Source organism: Colletotrichum gloeosporioides (assembly GCF_011800055.1).
Source record: "Colletotrichum gloeosporioides strain Lc1 chromosome Unknown consensus_16, whole genome shotgun sequence".
Taxonomy (NCBI): domain Eukaryota; kingdom Fungi; phylum Ascomycota; class Sordariomycetes; order Glomerellales; family Glomerellaceae; genus Colletotrichum; species Colletotrichum gloeosporioides.
Genome location: NW_025544661.1, coordinates 62,724 through 84,072, shown reverse-complemented (window position 1 = coordinate 84,072; position 21,349 = coordinate 62,724). Strand labels below are relative to the sequence as shown.

At 52.1% G+C, this 21,349-nt stretch overlaps 7 protein-coding genes across 7 annotated transcripts; 4 read left to right on the top strand and 3 right to left on the bottom strand.

Moving 5' to 3' along the window:
- Positions 1-77: 77 nt before the first annotated feature.
- GCG54_00012745 (Sugar transport protein MST2) lies at positions 78-5,266 on the top strand (the record flags this gene model as incomplete). The annotated part of the gene is made up of 8 exons (XM_045412617.1): positions 78-270; positions 333-1,127; positions 1,187-1,465; positions 1,537-1,905; positions 3,051-3,203; positions 3,280-3,920; positions 4,020-4,332; positions 4,398-5,266. The coding sequence occupies 8 exons, from the start codon at positions 78-80 to the stop codon at positions 5,264-5,266; spliced, it is 3,612 nt and encodes a 1,203-aa protein (XP_045268623.1).
- Positions 5,267-5,699: 433 nt separating this feature from the next.
- Positions 5,700-7,769, bottom strand: GCG54_00012744 (High-affinity glucose transporter; the record flags this gene model as incomplete). Its single annotated transcript, XM_045412616.1, has 9 exons — positions 5,700-5,933; positions 5,986-6,390; positions 6,450-6,781; positions 6,828-6,858; positions 6,915-6,994; positions 7,056-7,202; positions 7,256-7,359; positions 7,416-7,541; positions 7,594-7,769. The coding sequence occupies 9 exons, from the start codon at positions 7,767-7,769 to the stop codon at positions 5,700-5,702; spliced, it is 1,635 nt and encodes a 544-aa protein (XP_045268622.1).
- Positions 7,770-8,788: 1,019 nt separating this feature from the next.
- GCG54_00012743 (H(+)/hexose cotransporter 1) lies at positions 8,789-10,498 on the bottom strand (the record flags this gene model as incomplete). Its single annotated transcript, XM_045412615.1, has 1 exon — positions 8,789-10,498. The coding sequence occupies one exon, from the start codon at positions 10,496-10,498 to the stop codon at positions 8,789-8,791; it is 1,710 nt and encodes a 569-aa protein (XP_045268621.1).
- Positions 10,499-11,526: 1,028 nt separating this feature from the next.
- GCG54_00012742 (uncharacterized protein) lies at positions 11,527-13,672 on the top strand (the record flags this gene model as incomplete). Its single annotated transcript, XM_045412614.1, has 4 exons — positions 11,527-11,942; positions 11,993-12,687; positions 12,738-12,961; positions 13,013-13,672. 4 exons carry the CDS (start codon positions 11,527-11,529, stop codon positions 13,670-13,672), a joined length of 1,995 nt encoding a protein of 664 aa, XP_045268620.1.
- Positions 13,673-14,485: 813 nt separating this feature from the next.
- On the top strand, positions 14,486-16,423 carry GCG54_00012741 (uncharacterized protein; the record flags this gene model as incomplete). Its single annotated transcript, XM_045412613.1, has 1 exon — positions 14,486-16,423. The coding sequence occupies one exon, from the start codon at positions 14,486-14,488 to the stop codon at positions 16,421-16,423; it is 1,938 nt and encodes a 645-aa protein (XP_045268619.1).
- Positions 16,424-16,926: 503 nt separating this feature from the next.
- GCG54_00012740 (putative zinc-type alcohol dehydrogenase-like protein YdjJ) lies at positions 16,927-18,058 on the bottom strand (the record flags this gene model as incomplete). Its single annotated transcript, XM_045412612.1, has 2 exons — positions 16,927-17,873; positions 17,941-18,058. The coding sequence occupies 2 exons, from the start codon at positions 18,056-18,058 to the stop codon at positions 16,927-16,929; spliced, it is 1,065 nt and encodes a 354-aa protein (XP_045268618.1).
- A 1,622-nt stretch (positions 18,059-19,680) lies between these two features.
- On the top strand, positions 19,681-20,682 carry GCG54_00012739 (Extracellular exo-alpha-(1->5)-L-arabinofuranosidase; the record flags this gene model as incomplete). The annotated part of the gene is made up of 1 exon (XM_045412611.1): positions 19,681-20,682. One exon carries the CDS (start codon positions 19,681-19,683, stop codon positions 20,680-20,682), a length of 1,002 nt encoding a protein of 333 aa, XP_045268617.1.
- Positions 20,683-21,349: the final 667 nt, after the last annotated feature.

Below are 21,349 nucleotides of genomic sequence, written 5' to 3'. Positions count from 1 at the left end.
GGACTGCGAGCCCTGCATCCTTTCCTCAACTTTCCCCTGTCTGCTGGCTGTTTCTCTGCAACGGACGATCATCCGTCATGTCCGACCTCGAAAAGACGCAGTCGCGCAGCGGTGCTCACAGTCAAGTTGAAGATGTTAACGCAAACATCTTAGCACAGGCTGACGCGCCGATTAACTACGATGTTGATGGCATCAAGGGCATCGTGCGGTCCCCATACGTACTTGGGGCCGCTCTCTTGGCCTCCTTTGGTGGATTCTCCTTCGGTTACGGTACGTCCACTCACAAGTGGCAGAATCGCCATGCAAAGATCGTGTCTAATCAAGCGCGTCAGATCAGGGTGTCATCTCAATCATCCTGGTCATGCCCCAGTTCCACGACCAATTCCCCGAAACGTCCCCCGACCATCCGCGATACGGCTTCAACACCGGCTTCATGACTGGCATGCTTGAGTTCGGAGCTTTCATAGGCTGCCTGTTTCTCCCATACCTCGCCGATAAGATCTCCCGAAAATGGGCCCTCACGATCGCCACATTCTTCTTCTGCGTCGGCGCCATCATCCAAACCGCGGCCCATAACTATGGCACCTTGGTCGCCGGCCGTACTATCGGCGGAATCGGTGTCGGGACCCTGGCCATGGGTGCGCCGTTGTACATCTCTGAGATTGCGCCTCCAAACCTGCGAGGCTCCCTTCTCGTTCTCGAGTCCATCAGCATCGTCATAGGCGCCATTGTCGCGTACTGGATCACGTTCGGCACGAGAAGCATCTCCGGAGAGTGGGCTTTTAGGCTCCCTTTTGCTCTGCAGATGGCTCCGGCGCTGATGGTGGGCCTTGGCATCCACTTCTTCCCGTTCTCTCCGCGGTGGCTCGCGATGGTTGGCCGTGACGAGGACAGTCTCGGGGCCCTGACCAAGCTCCGCCGCGTACCCGTATCCGATGAGCGTGTGCAGGCCGAGTGGAAGGGAATCCTATCCGAGGTGCGATTTCAGCAGGCAATGGTGGCTCGCGACCACCCGAGCACCAACGCCTTCACGGCCGAGCTTGCGCAATGGGCGGATCTTTTCAGACCTCGGTACTTGAAGCCCACCACCATTGCCCTCGCAATCCCGTTCTTCCAGCAATTCTCAGGTACGATAACATTTTGCCACAAGATCTAAGAAATATTTCTCTGACGCCTCTCTTTAAAGGAATTAACGCGTTTGTGTACTACGCCCCCACGTTCTTTGCTGCCCTTGGCCAGAAGGGAGACATGCCCCTGATTTTATCGGGTATGGTCAACATCTGCCAGCTTATCGCCGGCATCCCGACCTTCTTGTTCCTCGATCAAGTCGGACGCAGAAAGCTCGCAATCGGAGGTGGTTTCGCCATGGCTGTTCCCCATCTCATCATGGCAGGCGTGGTCGGCAAGTTCAACAGCAGCTGGGACGAGCATCCCGCCATGGGCTGGCTCGGCGTTGCCCTAATTTGTGAGAAACCCTGCCCCTTTCTCGTAGCAATCATGAACGACTGGTAGAATACTGACTCGCATCGCTCACAGATATCTACGTCCTCTGCTACGCGACATCTTATGGCCCCTTGGCGTGGACCTTGCCCGCAGAGATTTTCCCGAACTCGAAGCGCGCCAAGGGTGTTGGAGCTGCAACCGCCATTATCTGGCTGGCTAACTTCATCATCGGAGTTTGTGTTCCGGAGATGTTGATCAAGATTGGCTGGGGGACCTATCTCTTCTTTGGGTGTTTCTGCGTTGCAGCCGGTGTCTTTTCCTTCTTCATGGTTCCTGAGACGGCCCATAAGTCTCTGGAGCAGATCTCCGCCCTGTTCGGAGATCACAGTGTGGCGGAGGAGCAGGATATCCGCAGGCGCATTGTGGAGGAAATCTGGACCGATCCGAAGTATCAGGTCTCCAGTATGCCGTAGACGTGGACGGTGCGGAAGCCCTGCCGCATCCGAGGTTGTATTCGATTTATGAAATAAAGTTTCCTAGCCATGCCGATACCCGTGTGACACGATGCGTGAACGAGACCGAGATGAAGATTCGCCCGTCGATCGTGAAGCCATCTTAAAGCTGAAGAGCTGAAGGGCCAGACTCGTCATACCGCCTGCTCCAGAGCCTTAAGGTTTGTGAGCTGTCATACCAGATGCATTCCAGATGCCACATGACTATCAGAGAGCACTTAAAAACACCAAAATCCAACTTCCTGAGGTTCGTAATCGCAAAGCAGGGGAAATGATATCATGGCATTCAAGAATTTGCTAGGAGATAACCGCCGTGGATCCCGCGGACAGCTTACACGTCCCAACTTTTCACACGTATTTCTACATGCTTACTCCACAGCCAACACTGCGTTGGAGACTTAGTGTCAGAATCAAACGCACGCTGTAAAGACTTGCAGTGCGGGGTTCGACTCCCCCGCCAACATCCCCTTCCCAGGACAAAACCATTCTTAACGTGCCCTAAAGACGGCCAGATGGAGGCCTTGGATGAGCAGGGATTGGTCGCTGAAGCTAAAGCCATCTAGAGCCGCTAGGCGCCCACTTCGCCGAGTAATGTCCTCTTTATGCCCTTTTTATATGTTCCGCACTGCCCCACGCCAACGGATGCTGTCGGCGAACTGCTTCCTTCCTGGGCCACCTCGACATTTTCTTTGCCTCAGCCATGGTATGATGCCTTGCTCAGAAGGGCGGGAATGGCTCCACCACAGAGACGCGAACGGATCGTGCCGTGCGGGAAATGCAGAGGTATGTGGTATTTTGATCTTATATTTCCCATCCTCCAATGTGGCTGTTTCTGTTCGTCCGTCATGTCATGATGGTGGTCCGCGCTGTCCGCGGACATCACGGAGAGATGGATGTCTTATCGTCTTCGCCCCCCGTTTTCTCGCTTGAAGGTGTGGTCATCGAGCATACCCGGCTAACCTGATTGAACATAGAAAAACACCTCAAATGTGAGTTATTGCGAATGGTCCCCGTCTCATTGGCCTACGTTTGTCTTGGCGACACGGCCAAGCATATCCAGTCCAAGGAGTTGCTGATATTGACGGTCGACCGCAGGTGATGGCGAGACACCATGCTCTGGGTGCAAGAAGTCAGAATCTCACTGCGTACGCGTGAGTAACCGCTTCAGGTTCAAGCGCATGGTCGCGTCAGAAAAGAAATATTCCTTCGATGTGAATCAACCGTGGCTGCACGCAAGTGCAAGTGGTGGTAAGACCCTTCCTAGAAACGCCTTTCTGCTGATATCTACCGGATTGGACTCTGACACCGGCTTTGTAACACGCAGATACACAGAAGCCTCTCGCTATCGTAGACGAGTCCAGCAAGGCCCTCAAAAGCAAACCAATACCTCCTCCTCCAAACCCCAACCAACCGACGTTCGAACCCTCGATCACTGTGGCACAGCCCAAAGCAGCCGACCAACTCACGGCAGCAGCCGAGGCTCTGCAATCATTCTCGCAAGGCGGACCGAGTACCCAGTCAGAATCATCTAGTATCGCCACAAAATTGTCGCCTAATGCTCAGGCACGATCGCATCAGTCGTCACCAGCTGAAGCTGAAATCTTCGACATCGGATTAGGGGGTGGAACCCAGATATCCAATGGCACCGCGGACTCGAGCCATGGACACGCGTCATTCTTCAATTTCCAACCGGTCGCAACCCCTTCCTCGAGCATAAGCACGCCGTACACCAGCATATCTGCACCGAGCCCGTCAGTTCCTCGCTCGATACCTGAAGGATGGAGTAGAGCTATCGTCAACGGGCGACCGAGACGACCAAGTTTGCTCTCGCAATACCAGTCACCAGTATTTGAAGATCCGAATGCCGAATCTCAATCAGTTGCAGGCAGCATCAGTGAGACGCCGCAACTAGGGTTGCAGGAGGGATGCCTGATCCGATGCTTCATTGAGAATCTTGCTGCAGCTGTATGTTTGTCTCGCCATGATCCCCATTCAAGGCGAATCATGACGTGTCCCTTTACTTCCAATCCGTTACAAGTGCTCACTCAATTTGGTCACATCCAGTTCGATACCACCGACCGAGATCGTCATTATGTCCTCGTGGTGCCCCAGCGCGCAGTCTACAACCCCCTCTTGATGTACGCAATATGTACAGCGGCAGCCAGATACTTGACTCAGTTATGGTCAAACAAGGGCCCGAACCAAGTAATCGAATATCACGGCATACCTCTCCCAAATCTCAACAAAGAGTCTGCCATTCACTACCATAACAAATGCATATCGTATCTGATGGGCACGTCAACGGATCCGGCACATCCATGCAATGACGATGCCCTCACTGCTATCACAATCCTTCGTTACCATGAACAAGTCGACTGTAGGGCGTTTCAATATTAGTTACACCGAGATGCGATGCCCTTGCTAACGACTCTTTTCTTGCAGCTCATCTCACCGGTTCCGACTCCGAGACATACGTCAGCGCGGTTCAAGCTGTGTTCCATGCCCAGCAAGAAGACACCATTGGTCTCTTCAGCATCGTCTATCACCCCCCGCGAGGCGCCGATATTTATGCCCCAAGCATGCCGTCATTACGGCACTCCGCTACCCTCATTGCCCTTCGTCAAGAGATATGGTCCGTCCTGCTCTACCGACGCCCCTTCCGACTTCCCCTCTATGGCGCCGAAGACTGCTCCCAGTTCGAACCTGACATGGTCGCCGATGACTTCGACTGGGCCAACCGAATCCTCGTATGGTGCGCCTACGTCCTCAAATTCTGTTTCGGCACGTCGTCCGACAACACCATCGATTCCGAAGACCCCAAGTCCCGAGTGGAGCAGTGGAACGCCCTCAAAGCCTTCGAGCACAACTGGGACGAACACCTGCCTCCCCACTACAAGCCTCTGGCATACCAAGAGCGGAACCCTGAAAAGGGCGATTACTTCCCCATCATCTGGCATGCGAATGACTGCCAGGTGCTGGCGCTGCAACACATCGAGCTGACGAGGATCATGCTAGCGGTGCATAGCGTGAAGAATCAGAGACTGGGGATCGGCGCACAGGCGGCAAACCAGGCTTTCGAGGAGTTGCTTCGAGATGCGACGCGCAAAATATGCGGCCTTGCGCTGTCGAATCACAGGGACCAACCTGCGATGGTTACGGCTGGCGTGGGCATCTCTCTGTGCGGGGAGTACTTTCACGACGAGGGCGAGCAGCAGGCCATTGTAGGTTTCATGGCAAACCTGGAGAGTTTACACGCTTGGCCTACCAGTTCGGTAGTCGATGCATTGAAAACTGCATGGGGTACAAAGTAAATCGCCGGGGCAGCGATGACCTGTTTCCATGAACGCGATATCCCTCTTCGTAGGCGCTACGTCATTCGCAATGTGTCGCTAGTTTTATCGGACTTTTGTCGGACAAGACTTGATGGCTTCGTCTTGCATGAAAACATGGGCACAATTAAAGTTCAAGCTTGAACCTGCAGGAGGTTACATTTTTTAATCTGGGTACAGGCCTGTCTCGGTTGAACGGCAACCTAGGTTCAGATTCCGATCGAAGTTTATCTAGAGACTAAAGCATTTTTAGACAAGCATCAGCGTCGGGTCATGAATTCTGACTCGCTGTGCATCTTCGAATTCAAAGACGTTCAACTTCCCACCACGCTACTCTTCGGAAGGTGATTGCCGGTCTCTAAAAGCATCGGCCCCAGCCATCCACTGCTCACATCTCAGCCAGTGCCCAAGAGGATCAGTTTCGCTGGACTCCTTTATCATCCACTGAATCTGCCAGCTGAGGTGCGCCATCCGCGTGCTCGCTGTCGCGGCCATTGTGGATACGAGCCTCCTTTTCGATCTGCTGGATGTCAAGCTGAGCAACTTGTGCATTTGATCCGTCGATAACCTTCGCGAGCTCTTCCAGTGTCGGCCCCTTTGTCTCCACATACTTGAAGAAGACAAAGCAGAGTTCGAGGAAAATCCAGCACTATCAGCTTGGTTAGCACCTCACGTCTGAAGACCTGATACTTTCGACTGACAGTGTAGATGAGATAGAGCTTCCAAGTCTCTCCTTCGAAATAGTTCAGTGCTACTGGGTTGGCATAGTTGTTGAGTGTCAAAGCCGACTGAATTGCGATGTTCAAGATCATTAGTCCCTTCGCTCGCAGAGTGTAGGGCAGGATTTCGACGGCATAGCTGATCAAGAGCCCGGACCACGCGATGGCGTATGCGACATTGAAGACCCATATGAAGAAGATCATGGCGTGGTTGGCTCCCGGTGAGCTGTATTCTTCGTATAGCGCACAGGTCAAGGTCCAGAAGATGAAGGTGCCAAACATGCCGCCGGTGGAGAGCAAGAAAATTGGGCGACGACCGAACCTGTCAACCAAGAGGGCGAAGGAAATGGATACAATCAGCGATACCATAGATGATCCACCCGACAGCTAGGTTATGGATGTCAAATCAGCTCATGTAGAATCAAGGACTACCAAGTGAAACTTACACCGAGCTTTTCGGTTGAGCCAGTAATTCCAGCGTTGTCATACAATATGTTAGTATAATTGCTGATGATCGCGTTTCCCGACCACTGAGAAAATATGCCAAGAGAGATGAGAATCATGAATCGGTATCTGTTGCCCGGCGTGCGGAAGAAGTCGAGGTAGCTACTGTGATTCTTGGCGGCCTGCTCCATCTTGATAGTCTCTGTGATTTCGCGGTACTCGAACTTTACCGTCGGATGGTCAACGTTGCCATTCGCGTGGTATTTGGCCAAAATTGCCATTGCATCGTCTAGCTTGTCGTTGGCGATAAGGTAGCGAGGTGACTCTGGGACCCCTAAGAACGTAAGTACGGTGTCAAAGAGGCTCGAGATTTGACTTACACCAAATGCCGACAACTTGCACTACAGATGGCTGGACTCATATTCAGCACTTCAATCACAGTTATTTTTAGTTGATGAGACGCTTACCAGAGCTTGCAACAATGCCGGGATTCTCCACGACCACTGGTTATTCAAGAAGTTGGTGCCGAACGACGTCCAGGCAACAACTTCAAGCCCGAAGGATGCATCAGCATTTGGTCTGAAATTGTCGTATTAAGGGTCACTTACGCAAAGCTCCAACATTCCAAAGACAGTTGTAAACGGTTGTTAGCCTTGCTCGATGCTGAGGGTGGGCGATCTCAGTAAGAAGCATGGGTGACGCCATCTGGGAGAACGAGTTTCCGAAGCCAAGAAGCACACGTCCACCCATAAAGCCTGTAGTTCATCAGTCTGAGTTCAGGCTTTGAGTTGAATAACTCTGAACGGACCTCCCATATTCTGGCAGAAGGCCTGAAGTGCAGCACCTGCAATCGTGATGACACCACCAATTACGATGGGCAGTCGCCGGCCCCAGTGATCGGTAAAGTAGGGGCTTTACGTATTGTCAGCAGGTTCTCCTTCCATGAAGTCAGAACTGTGGGGTCGCACACGATAGGAATGGAAGCGAGACTGCCAATTTGGTACAAAGCAGCTAGAAGCCCGAGGAGATGGTCACTGGGGCTGTCAAAGTACTCCTTCCATGACTCGAAATTCTGCACGGAGTTGAAGAACATTCTGTCCGATGTGAGTAGTTGCAGATTGTCGTGATAGCTTGTCGCAAACTCACCCATCGTATCCCGTACTAGCGGACGCAATGCAAAGGATGAAGGCATGCCAATACAGAGCCCTCAACCCAGGATCGCGATACCATGTGACATGTTCGAATTGAGGGGCCTCGTCTTGGGCATGAACTGTGGCCTCTTTGTTGGGCTTGGTAGCCTTGATCTTGGAAAACGGTCCCATGTTGTGCGGCTTTCCCGAAAAGTCGTGTTGATGAATATCAGAAGCGAGCGACCGCTTGGGCTGACTCTCCACATACCTACCTCGAAGTGGGGAGCCTAAGGTCTAAATATCCGGTGAAAAGTATCCAAGACGCGCTTCGGGTCGCCGGGAGACCTCGCCGTCTTCAGTTCTTGGGATAGCCAGGTTGTCTCACATGAGCCGAAATGGGCCAGTCGTACCGAGTGGCCAGCAGGATTGCCCAAGATGTGCTCAGCTCCTTGGGAGGGCGGCAAATTAGCACTCCAAGCTTACATCCCGGACGTCAATTGTGTCCTGGGCGGCGTATCTACCATACAAAGACGTCTATCATGTAACAAGGCTGCGTATCGTCCAATGAAAACAGTCCTCTAATTTAGCCGGCATGCTCTTGGCCAGTGGAGTGCCACGAGGCCAAGGCTGACGTTCTAAGACTCTCGTTGGAACACCGAGACTCTGCCCAGTTCGCCAAGGGTCTTGGTGGACTTTGTATGGATTCGGCTCCCGACCCGAATGAACCGCTACATTCGGACCTTTCTTCTAACATCTGCTGCATTGTCATGTGAGCGAAAATGCGTGGTGTGTCTCCATGTCGGCGAACAACCTGGGATCCGCAATTCCCTGCCAGTTTCGTTTTGAGGACGAACGTAGACACGAGACCATCGGGATTCGGTCCTTACTCCCACCATGAGCGCCCAATGAACAAGCTATTCTGAGGATGCTTTGCACTCTAAATGGCTCAGAACGAGCGACTTGGTGATGCTAGTCCATGTTTTTGACTGGATGTGCCCCTTTTCGCTCTGGTCATGCTGCCAATTCTCAGAAACACATCGGAAAGTCGGACACATTTGAATCAATTTCAGCTTGTTGGAAATGAACACCACATTCATAATATTGACGTAACCATCATCTCAAGCTGTAACCTTCAAGACGAACTCCAAGCAATGCTGCTATCCAATGCCAAGCGTATAAACGTCACAAAATAAGATTGGCACGTCCATCTTCTATCTCGACTCCTCGTCAGCTCTCCAGTTCTTGAAATCACGAGCCGGCAGCTTCAAGTCGAACATGCGATCAATCTCGATCACACTTCGCCCTTTCATCTCCGGAAGGAAGAAGAAGCAGAGCACGACCGCGATAGCACACAGCCCAACGTACAAGAAGCCAGTCTTTGCGCCCAAGTTGCCAGCGTCTTTGTTGAACAGATACGGCAGGATGATACTCATGACAGCCGAGGAAGCTTGTTGGACTACTCCACCCAGACCCTGTGTCTTGGCGCGGAGTCTCAAGGAGCTGGTCTCGCCCATGATGGCGTAGCCCGCAGGCCACACGCCCATGCCGCATACCACGATGATGGCAATACATCCACCAGCAGTGAAGTAAGCGACGACTGGCCCCCTCCAGAACCCTGAGATACTGACGCCAACCCAGAGGATGTTGGCCACGATCAGTGAAACGAGGGTGATTTTCCTCCGGCCCACGCGGGAGAGAACCCACATGCCCGCGAGATTGGCGAAGGTGCCGGCGACGATACCACCGATGAGAATCATCAGACTGGTACCAGATGCCATGCCGATAGTCTGAAGAAAGTAGCTTGACTTGGCGATGAGGTCGAGGCCAAACATCGCGGGAAACAAATTGGCCATGAAGACGATCATGGTGCGGCGAAGATGGGTTCCTTGGAAGCACGTAAGGTATGTAGCACCCACAGATACCTCCTTCTCCTCCTCAATGCTGGTTCTAATCTTTTGAAGTGCTTTCAAAGCATCAGCTCGAGGGGCGTAGAGCTTTCGCGCAGACTCCATTGCTTGGTCCGAGAGTCCCTTCTCTTCGAGGAACGCTGGGCTCTCCGGAAGAATGATGGAGAGAATGAAAGGCACAAGAGCCAAAGTCCATTGTGAACCAAAGGAGGCGAGGTATCCGGAGCGCCCGGGGTACTTGTTCAAAACAAAGAGAACGATAGACCCCAGCAGTTGACCGACGAGGTTTCCGGTGGGGACCAAACCCATTGCAGATGCGCGCAGGGCAGTTGGTGCCGTTTCGGAGATGTAAGTCATTGCCGTGACTTTCAGGATACCAATCGCGAGGCCTTGGACGAGCTTTCCGGCAAAGAACATGGATCGCATGGCGTTGATATTGGCAGGGAGATAGGAGAAGAAGATGCCGGCGACACCCACGGCGCAGATGATACTGCCCGTCCGCAAACTGACTCGACGACCGACTCTGTCCTGGAACCAGCCTGAGAAGACGGAACCAAACGCCATGCCTAATGGAATAGCTGCAGACCACAGAGAGATCCAAAGAGATGGAATAATCCACTCGTCTTCAAAGATCTCACCGTAGTCATGCTGGAAAGACTCGACAGCAACGATGGTGCCCACAATTACCAGAGCGTAACCCCATCCGATGACAATGATTGTCAGTGACAAAGCGTATGCAACCACCTTGGGGTACTGGCGGATGGCTTTGCCGAGTGGTAAGTCGGGCTCTTCTTCATTGACTGTGCTCGAAGTCTCGCTTGCTGTTTTCATCAGCGGGTTTGTCGAGTGATCACGCGCATGACGTGGGCCGTCCGGGTACAGGTTGCTTTCCCGGCCTGTCCTAGAGTCTGTAGTGTATGATGGACTCGGTTCGGCCATTTCGATGGCTTCGGTGTTGGTCGCGCCCACGTTTGCGGGGCTATATTTGCCGCGGTTTTCATATGAAGTGTCCATTGCCGATGGAGTTGACAACAAGTAGGTTATGTGGTTGGAAGTAATGGGACTTGACTAAAAGGAGATAACGGTGATTCGGAAACGTCGATAGTTGTGGCAATGTAATAGTCAGTGATGTTGGGTTGTTGACATCTAATGTCCTTTTCTGCCGACATGGAGGGATCGGGATGGTACTTTATGTCCCGAAATCCCCTCCATTGACAATTCACCATTCTGCCTACAAGCAGCAGAATATCTGCTACTATTGCTGAAATGTTTGAGCCTGCGCGGCATTAGGATCACGGCGAAGGCGCAGCACAGTAACCAGAATCACAGAACTCCAACGGGGACCATAAATGCCAAGATATCTTACAATGCTAATTCCCACGAGCACTGCCCATACGTCGCGTCAGACTACGCCAGCGCGTTGCGCTAGGCCAGGCTAACTAATGATTGCCGCCGGTATCAGAAATAAGCATATGGGAAGGATGCATGGTGGCAGGATGGCGCAGCACGAGTCCGAGCCAAGCACCGATGAAAACAAGGACCTACGGACACGGGAGCGGATTCAGGGCTGAGACCCATCCGGCCGGCGTCGCGGCGTCGCTCTGATTGGAAGATGGAGCCTACGGACGCGGATACGGAGGGTAAGTCTAAGCCACATACTTAATCAACCTTGTCCCCCGACCTTCATCCCGACCGCTGAAGAGCCGTAATTTGCCCGCAAGTCCAAGGTCTTATTCTCCAACGGTCTTTTCCTGTCAAGGCCGTAAGGCTGTGCGTTGTGGATTCCGACCCCGACGACTTTCGCAGTGGATACACGGAATCCCGGTCAAGAATGTCTGCTGTGTTGTTGCCTGGATTGATCTTTGAGACATCAAGTCCGGCTGGTTGGTCACGTCGCACTCAAGCTGACGCCGGATTATGATCTTCAGCTTCGAGATTAAAAGCTGTCAGCCTGCTTCCACAACCCAGGGGAACTGTTACCATCAAAATTCGAGATTTACTCTCCACGAAAGCAATCATTCACTCGATCTAGCTCTACCCCAATGTTCTCTCCCAATAGACCGCACCTCAATCACCCACCTACCATGTCAATTTCTACCACTTACCAAGACATGAACCCCGAACCTATCTGCCACATTGTGGCCCCTGTGGGCTGCATGGGCTACGGCTTCGACGAAGATCTCGTGGCGATTGAACTTGCTCAGCTCGTCCCCACGGGGGTACCAACTGCGATCATTCTTGACGCAGGCTCAACAGACAGCGGGCCAGAGAAACTGGCCCTAGGAACAATGACTTGTCCACGTTCGGCATATGTCAAAGATCTCACGAAGCTGTTGAAGCTCGTACACACTTTTGGTGTCCAGTTGATCTTCGGCTCTGCCGGCGGCGACGGGGCAGATGAACATGTTGTCTTGATGCAAGAGATCATTGCTGAAATATCGGCTGACAAGGGGAACGAGTGAGTAGCTGCCTTCTTGGAAGGGAATCCCATTTGACTGACATGACCAGACACTACTCTTTCAAGACAATCTCTATTTTCTCCGGTATCGACAAAACCATCGTCTTTGGCCGACTAAAAGCTAGCCGCATCACTGGATGTGGAACCTGTGTTCCAGCCCTCACAGAAGGCGATGTTGAAGCTACTCCGCGAGTCGTTGCACAAGTCGGCCCGGAGCCTTTTATCGATGCGATGGAAGCTGATCCGGATTTTGATATCATCGTTGGAGGCCGCGCATACGACCCGGCTCCCTATGTTGCGTACTCCATGTTCCAGCTCAAGCGGCAACATCCAAATCTCAGCGAACAGCAGCTCGGAGAGAGGCACGGCGGATTCCTGCACATGGGCAAAATTATGGAGTGCGGAGGGCAATGCTCCACGCCAAAGTCGCATGGTGCGGTCGCAACCATCTACCAAGACGGTGTATTTGAAGTCCGACCCATTGCAGCTGAGTCAAGATGCACGCCCCTTTCAGTGGCAGCGCATTCATTGTATGAGAACACTAGGCCGGACATTCTAAGAGGTCCCGGCGGTGCGCTCCATCTTGACGGCGCCAAGTACGAACAACTTGAAGATGACAGGACGGTTCGCGTCCGTGGGGCTGAGTTTCGATCTTCTACGACGAACGGCCAGCCTTACCAACTCAAACTAGAAGGTGCAAAGGTTTTGGGATACCGATCGATAGTCCTGGGAAGTGTCAGAGATCGTAAGTTGACATGACGAGAACTTGGTTATCATATGGCTGATTACCTGCAGACATACTTATCAACCAGCTGGACCATTTGCTTTCCCTTGTGAAGGCATATGTCAAGCAGCAACATCCAAATATCCCTGGACACTGGGACCTCGATTTTCACACTTACGGCCAGGGCCAGAGCACCCCACTGGGTCCCGGAGAAGTTTTTATCGTTGCAGAGGCCGTTGCACCCACCCAGGAGCTGGCAACCGGACTTGTCTCTACGGCAAGGATCGGCATGATTGTGAGTTTAAATAGTTGGAGTGTGGGTATTCCCGACTGACATACTCCGTAGCACGGTCCTTATCCGGGTCAAAAAGCGACGTCCGGTAACTTTGCTTTTGGCATCGCGGGGAAACTTGAGATCGAGACTGGCCCTTGCTGCCAGTTCTCCATTTATCATCTTATGGACCTTGAGCCCGGCGAGCAGCGACTTGGGTCCCAGTTGATCCGCGCCACTGTGGCTACCATCGGCAATCCAAACAAACCCAATACCAGACAAACTGGTCATCAAAACCCTTCTCAGGGGCAGCTGACGATACCGAAGCAACATAAACTGTCACTGAGCCCCACTATAAACAGCCACGAGGGAGCAAAACGTACACCGCAGACACTCTCTGACATCTCACGGGTTCTGCGGTCCAAGAACGCAGGCCCCTACGAGGTTACGATAGATGCAATCTTCGAGTCTAAGTCGACGTATGACGCTGTCAAGGATTCCGGTCTTTTGTCCGCAGAGACCGTCTCACACGCTCTCAATGTTTCGCAGAACGACATAGTATGGATGGGGTTCTTTGACCCGGCAATGGCGTTTAAAGTGACAATTCCTCGCTTCCGCGCTGGCAAGAAGGCCCCTGCTGGGAGTTTCATGGAAAATGATATTCACGGGTCACAACAGCATCTGGGTCTATCAACTTTGAGATTGGGTCCGAAGTTGATGCATCTCTATATTTGAGTTTTCAATTTTATACGCGTCGCATTTTCTTTTGAATACATACCTTGCGGATCACATTCACTCAAACGTGATTATGGATCTGCTTTCATATGAATTCCAATTTCTTTCGAAAGCCACAATGTCTTCAAGCTCAGACGCATTTCGATTCATGCAGTCGGCAAATTCTTTTCCATGGGGCTGTTGGCTATCCAAGCCATCTTAGCTCGTGTAGGTTTGCTTTTAGGTAAGCTTGAATGACTCCAATGTATGCCTGGAGTCACTGGTAACCTGTCATTGAGTTCAAGACAGGCTTGGCATGTCTTCACTGAGCCTTAAATTACCAGCTGCAAACGGAATTGACCGGTGCGGCTCCAGCCCTCGTGCCGGAGCTGCATGGTCAATGGTGAGACACTATCAGCCATGGCTTATTTGTTTTATCCCAGCCAGCCATTCACTTCAGCTCATCACACCTGTCAAAGGATGGAATTCATCTAGATTTCCGTTGTTTCATCCTTCACAAAGTATTACAACATATGCCTGAGCCTTCATCCGGATGCGCAATGCCCCATTACCTGCACACGGTCATGTGTGAATTGTTGAGCCAGAACTACCTAGCGAATCGTACGCAACCGATGCCATCACGTTATCCTAGCTGTACTGGGTATTTTACTTTGTGTTCTAGAGTTTTAGTCCATGGAAGGCGGGCTACCTGTTGCTTACAAAGTTGCCTCATGGACCTCCAATCCATCGACGTCGTCTGTTTGAAATCTGTGGAAACGCAACTTCTGCAGTACCACTACAGGTGCAATCCCTTTCCACTTCAATCGCGATTAAATGGGCTTTTCCTACGACAGTTCTCTTTCGCAGCCCGCCCTCGGGCGGAATATCAAGCTTGGCATGCTTTACGACGTGCGCACCTCACAATTCTTCAGCGGCGTCTCTCTCTGGGATAATTCGGTGGTCAACGCGAAGCCAGAGTTGAGCGAGGAGCAGGTTCAAAATGCAGACTTTGTCCTTTCTCACTCGCTCGAAGAAGCCCGAAACAACATTTCCCTCGACACCGAGGGTTCATTGAACCTTGACCTCAAGCTATGCAGCGCTGTCGGGTCTGCCAAGTTCCTTAACGACAGAAAGTCCACTGCCCATGAGGCTCGTCTTGACGCTTCGTGCACCGTTATGCGTCACACCCGTCGGATTCCTCAAGAGGTCCTGGCCTCTATGAAATACAGCCAATATCTCGACGATGGTCGATACACTCACTTCGTCGCCGAAGTCGTCGAAGGCGGAAGCGCTACTCTGAGCTTTGTGAAGGCCTGTTCTTCGGCTGATGAAGCCCGCAGAATTGCAGGAGAGCTTAAGGTCAGCGTTGTCAATGTCCCTGTCAGTGGTGGGGACAAGGTCGAGTTCTCCTCCAAGAACGAGGCTCTCTTCGACGACGTTAAGATTTCATACAGCGGTGCCATCGCTGAGAATGTTTCCAGCCTCGAGGATGCCCGCAGGGTTGCTGGGGAAATGCCCAGGACTCTGGCTAAGCAAACGAACGCGCTTTCCTGCACGCTTCTGCCGCTCTCGATTCTCGACAGGAAGGCAGGCCGAATTATCCGAAGCCTGGACAGTAGCCTCGTCACTAAGACGGCCGCCGCTCTCAAAGATGGCAACATGGCAGGCCTCATGTTGCGGGATCTCATCAGCAAAGATTTATTTCAGAGCGAATTCCCGGCAATCGGACGCCAGATTTCCAACTTTCGGGATGCTTTTGCCGATGCTCAAAACGAATTTGAACAAGAGGCACGTCGTCTACTCCCTGAACTTCGAGATGGTACCAAGGATGAAAACACAAATGCCACGGCTCTCCGGGCCGCTGTAAAGTTGTTTCGACAACATACTTGGACCACGAAACGATTCATCGATAAGAAGTCAAACGAGGCCAATGTTCTTGAGACAACGCTTGCTTCTCTGTCTGCAGAGAAATTCGAGAATCATTTAGGAGCGTTGAAGGTTCAATCCCTCACAGGGGGCGCGGCTCCGAGGCTTTTCCTCTCGTTAGGAGGTCTTTCCATCGGGATGGAGAAGCATCCGCTTCAAGACTTAATAGAATCTGGCACCGAGTACTCCAACACCGAAAAGGCTAAAGATGATATGGACGAAGAGTGGTTCGAGAACGATGACACAAAGGTCTTTGTGGAAGAATCTTTTTCAGCCCTGTGTGAGCTGCGGAAGCGATCACCCGCAACCCCGCCCGTTACTTTTGGAGTTGCAAGTATAGACACCGCCTTTTGCCCTGGCAACCTGAAAAAGGTCAGCACCAAAGTTGGCGACATCATTCTCGACAATCGGGGCAGATTTTCAATTGTCAACGGAATGCTTCCCAAAGCTCCTTCTACCCCATGTCTATCCGTCGATGGCAAGACAATTACAGTGACTCTAGCCCAAGGGCGTGAGGACTCCGAGAGCGAGATTATACCAACCACGGGGTTTCTGGTCAAATATCGACGACTAAACAGCTCTCTTCGAGACAGCGCTTTACCCAAGGGAATCGAGGATGATGCAAACAAAGAGATATTCTGCACCATTTCGGAGTCGCAAGCAGTCCTTAGTTCGCTGTTAGAAAACTGCGACTATGAGGTCAAAGTGAGCTTTCAGACCATAGTCGGAGCGTCAGTCTGGAGTCCAGTAGTTGTTGAGCGCACACCGAAACCGAAGCCTTTCTCGATAGCCCGCCAGGTGGTGGAATTCATTGAGAAGAGTAAACGACTGCAGCTACGAGTTTGAGGTTGATGGAAGATTGTCTTCAATCTAGCGATATTCATTAGTTGTTTTCCCCCTTGAAGCTTTTCACAGTTCTGCCTGAAGAGTTGGAAAAGAATAATACGAGGGTACCCCGTGAGGGAATCTAACTATTCATATTTGCTGTACGTCTCCAAGCAACGCTAGTAGCACCCCTTTGTCTCCACATGCTCAAAACAGATAAAGCACAGCTTGAGAAATATCTAAGACTTTCAGCCTAGTTGCGTGCGCGCTGCTGCTGATTGTCTTATTCGTTCTGCGAGTGCTGCGCCAGGTCCCGGATGAGACACAAAATGCATCAGTTCCTATCTTCATAATGCCAGTGATACTTTGGGGCTTTTCAATCAAGTTCATTAGTGAAACGTTGGTTTTTCCTCCAGAGTGGTCTTCAAAAGTTCCAAATGAGGTGTTCCAAAAGTATGTAAGTTGACTAAATTAGAAAGCGGATAGAACATTAAGCAGTATTCCAAGCTTTCAACAAGCTGTTATCACTGTTTGAAGGTATTCCCTAAGTGGAAGTGAGGCTTTGTTTGTCCAAGACCGCGACTGTAGTTGTCGAGGAAACTGTCGACCGTCTCAACGTCCAGACCGTCCACAACCTGAAAAGTCGTCGGCTGCAGGGTACCACTTTCGATCAAGTTTGGCAGTGCACCCCAAAATTCCTTTGTGATATGCGGATATTTCGTCGTGTGACACAACACTTGGTTGCGAACGTAGCCAGCAAACTTTGACCCGATTCGAGACTCGTCGACGTCGCCAAGCTTAATCAACGCGGCCAAAACCCCTTTCTTGCGGCTGGAAAGAGCCTTGGCGCCCAATGTCTGCCCGCCTGGGCCGCGCCCGACGCAGTCCACAGCGAAAACCAGATCATCTCCGACCACGTCCCTGATCTGGTTCTCAATCTGAGATTCGTCCACGGCGCGATCAATAACAGTCGTGGCCCCGAGAGCCTTAAGCTGGGACTCTCTTGCTTTCGATGCCACCACAATGATGTTTCCGAACTTCGCTAATCGAGCCATCTGCACGCCAAAGTTGCCTGTAGCAGACCCACCACCGATGATCAGGATTGATTCCGCGCTGTAGTCGCATTCATCCTTGTCGGCACCAAAAGGACTGCGCAGGTTCAAGCCAGTCTCGTGAAACAAGGCAAATACCATGGTCATGGCGTTCAGCGGGAAAGTCGCCGCTTCGTCAGCGCTTATGGCCTTCGGCAGCGGGGCTGACTGCCATGCTGGTACGACGCAGTATTCTTGAGTGCCAGTACTGTCCGCAGAAAAAGGACTGCCGAACGCGAAAACGCGATCGCCGATCTGGTATTGGGTAACATCGCGGCCGCAGCTAACGATTTCCCCAACGAGATCTACTCCCAGGGGCGAGGGCAAGTTGTCTTTGATGAACAACCCGTATCTTTTTCCTGAGGCATCATGGGGGTTCACTTCCGATGTTTAGCATGGCTTGACAACCAACAGAAAGGAGAAGCAGCAACTAAAACGAAAACTTACATCCAACAATCGATACTTTCAAAAGAATTTCGTCATCCTTTGGAACTGGAGTTGGCCGTTCAATAATTGACGGAGGCTGCTGCAGCGTGTGGATGACGAGGGCTTTGTGAGTAGACATCTTGTCAATATTTTCGATTATGGTCTGTTGTATTTGAGTTGACGTGTCAAAAGTTTCTTTTGATATAGGAAGGAATACCGTGTGGTGAATAATTGCACTTTCGTACCTAGACGCTGGCATATTTTATATGAAATTGAGATTCCGAGATTAGTGAACATCGACTGTGGCGCTCTAGGAATTGGTCAGCTTCTACCTATCTCCACGGACTTACTATTTTCGCAAAAACAAATTTCATGACAAATAGTCTACTTAGCGTAAGAACGGCAATGTGCAGGATACTAACATCATCGGCTCATCAGCAGGTTAGAGAGTTGATTTCATGTCTTGTGGCTGATTTACGCCCGCTATCGATGGCAGAACCCCGCAGGTAGGTTCACGCAACTAGTCTGATTATTGATACATCCGAGTCGATTTGGTTTTACAACGTGTCATACTTCTCATATTAACAAGCTTGAACTAGACGTGTGGATGTTATTGAGATCACGATCTGGGTTAGTGTATGCGAAAGCTCCTTGGATTATCGCGAAAATTCCCCGTCTTCATTTATTAGGTTATGTAACATGAGCTGAAAAGGGTCAGTCGTGCTGAGTGACCAGCAGGACTACCCAAGATGTGCTCAGCTCCTCAATCATTGATTTCCTTACCGGCCTGAAACCTTGTAGTCTCTACGTTTCCTAAATACTCTCCAGGATTATCCCTCTTTTGCAGAAGATTCAATGCAACATACCGCATTTTCTACGTCCTTAAGTTCATGGAATCACCGGTTGTCTGACTTCATGGGAGAGATGAACGTTTTGATACCTATTTAAAGTAGATTTCATGTAAGTAATATCTCATTCAACCCCTATGCTGAACCGCCTGTCGATGGGGCAAGAGACTACTGGAATTCCCCGGAGAAGCTGCATTAACGCTTGATACTGCGCGATGAACGACGCGATGAACGACGCGATGTAGTCACTGTACTTCTTTACTGTGCACCTACTACCATGAAGATTTGCATCATGCCTTCTAGAGAAGACGGTAGTTCAACAGTTACCGGAGGTTTTGCTGTACATAGCTAACAAGTCAGCTTCTTAAGTTCGCCCAATTCGCTAGAGCTAAATTTGAGTCCAATGTTACCAGCTTCAACGAAATAATGCTGTACCTCCCTTCTCATCACCAAGTGTACTGTAATCTCTGCCCCAAAGTCAATCCAACTTCCAAGACTGACTAATTAACCCGACTAAACCCATCAGAGACGGCGTGTGCTATTTAAAGTTCACGAACCCGGGGCCGAGCATGCGGAGAAATGACGCAAACGCCTCTTCAGGCCCCTCCGAACCCCAGCCCCGGTCCCTGTAGATCCCCTCACCGCAGGGCCGAAACATCAGATGACTATGGCTGAAACGCCAGTGACGTTCCCGCCCAGCGGCCCAAACGGCGTTTCCTCTTTCTCTTTCACAAGCCTCTTCTCAAGCCTCACTCTCACACTCACTCTGACTTCTCAACCACGTGCTTCTCAAGCTGCAATCTCAAAGACAAACACGACGAAGCCCCTGACGGTCATTACCACTTACGACATTTACCGACTCTGAAAACACACTCAAGCTCGGCATAGTCAATTGAAGAGAGACATCACAACCATGTCCAACAAAATCATCGCCAACATCGACACGCCCGACCCCTGGATCATCGCCGGCAACGGCCGCTTCTACTTCACCTTCACTCTCGACAACCGCATCGAGATCTGGTCCTCGCCGACGCTCGAACACTTCCACAACCCGCAAAAGTCCACCGTCTGGCACCCCGCCCCGGGCACGCCCTGGTCCGTCAACATCTGGGCCCCCGAGCTGCACTACCTCAACGGCCGCTGGTACATCTACACCTGCGGCGCGCCCCCGGGCGTCGGCAACCCGGGCCACCGCACCACCCTCCTCCGCTGCTCGTCCCAGGACCCCATGGACGCCTCCGCCTGGGAGTTCCTCGGGCCCCTCAAGGGCATGCCCGATCACTGGTCCATCGACGCCACCGTCTTCTCCCCCAACACCCGCGACCTCTACTGCTGCTGGAGCGGCTGGCCCGTCGGCGACCACTCCGACACCGAGCAGGACCTCTTCCTCATCAAGATGGCCGACCCGGAGCACGCCATCCGCGACACGCTGGTGTGCATCTCGCGCGCGGAGCTCGAGTGGGAGCGCCCCGACGACGGCCGCCGCGGCGTCAACGAGGGCCCGTCGTGGGTCGACATCCCCGGCGTCTTCCGCGGCATCGTCTACTCCGCTGACGGCAGCTGGACGAGCCACTACAAGCTCGGCCTGCTCCCGCTCGTCGGCCAGGACCCGCTCAACCCGGCGTCGTGGGCGAAGCGGTCGACGCCGTTGTTGAAAAGCCACAAGCGCTGCGGGGGGCCGTTCGGGCCGGGGCATGCGAGTTTCCTACCCAACCCGCGGGACCGCAGCCGCGTGTACTGCGTGTACCACGCGACGGCGGGCTACGGCGAGGGCTGGGCGAACCGAAAGGCGCGGGTGATTGACATGGGGCCGGAGTGCTTCGCGCCGAACGCGCATCCGCTGTGTTGCGCGCTGGAGAACCACATTCCGAAGCACCACAAGAGGGATAAGAGCGGCTCCTGTGTCATGTCATGACATTGATATCTGAGACCGATTCTCACCGATAATTCATGTAAGATACTTTGTCTTTCGCCAGGTAGATATAACGAAATGAGAGGATGAATGGTGAAAAAGCTTGTTTCTGCACCTGAAGCTGTCTGACTAGAGTCTTTCATATCCGCCACACCGTAGGTGGCTTGATCTCTCACTAAACCCAGTCCAACATGGAACCCAAAACACACGGTCCAAAGAACGGAAGACAGGAAAACCCATCCCATCAAATCTCCCATCGCATGAACTCCCGGATGAACACCCGGCCGTTCCTCTAGCACAGCCCTACTCTCCAAAACGTTGTTTCGAACCTCTCCAACAACAGTAAAGTGCCACCCAACGGCTCCGGCCCCCGGCCCGAGAGCCACCATATGTACATCCCCCAAGAGAGGGGTCCGATCACCACATTTCTTTTGTCTCTTCTCGTGTTGCTTCACCACTACCGTCTGCAGCCACAACCGGCACTTAGGCGTAGGTACACCTTCGAAACCTCAGACCCTTTCACCAAAACCACGCTAGAAGGTTACAAGATTTCGCCCGCTCGGCGTTGGGCCTAGCACCCCCAACGGTAACTGGTAGCCAGCAGGTAAGACGGCAATCCGTCGTACGGACCCTCGTGCATGGCGCATCCTGCGGGTAAGCGTGAGGTCGG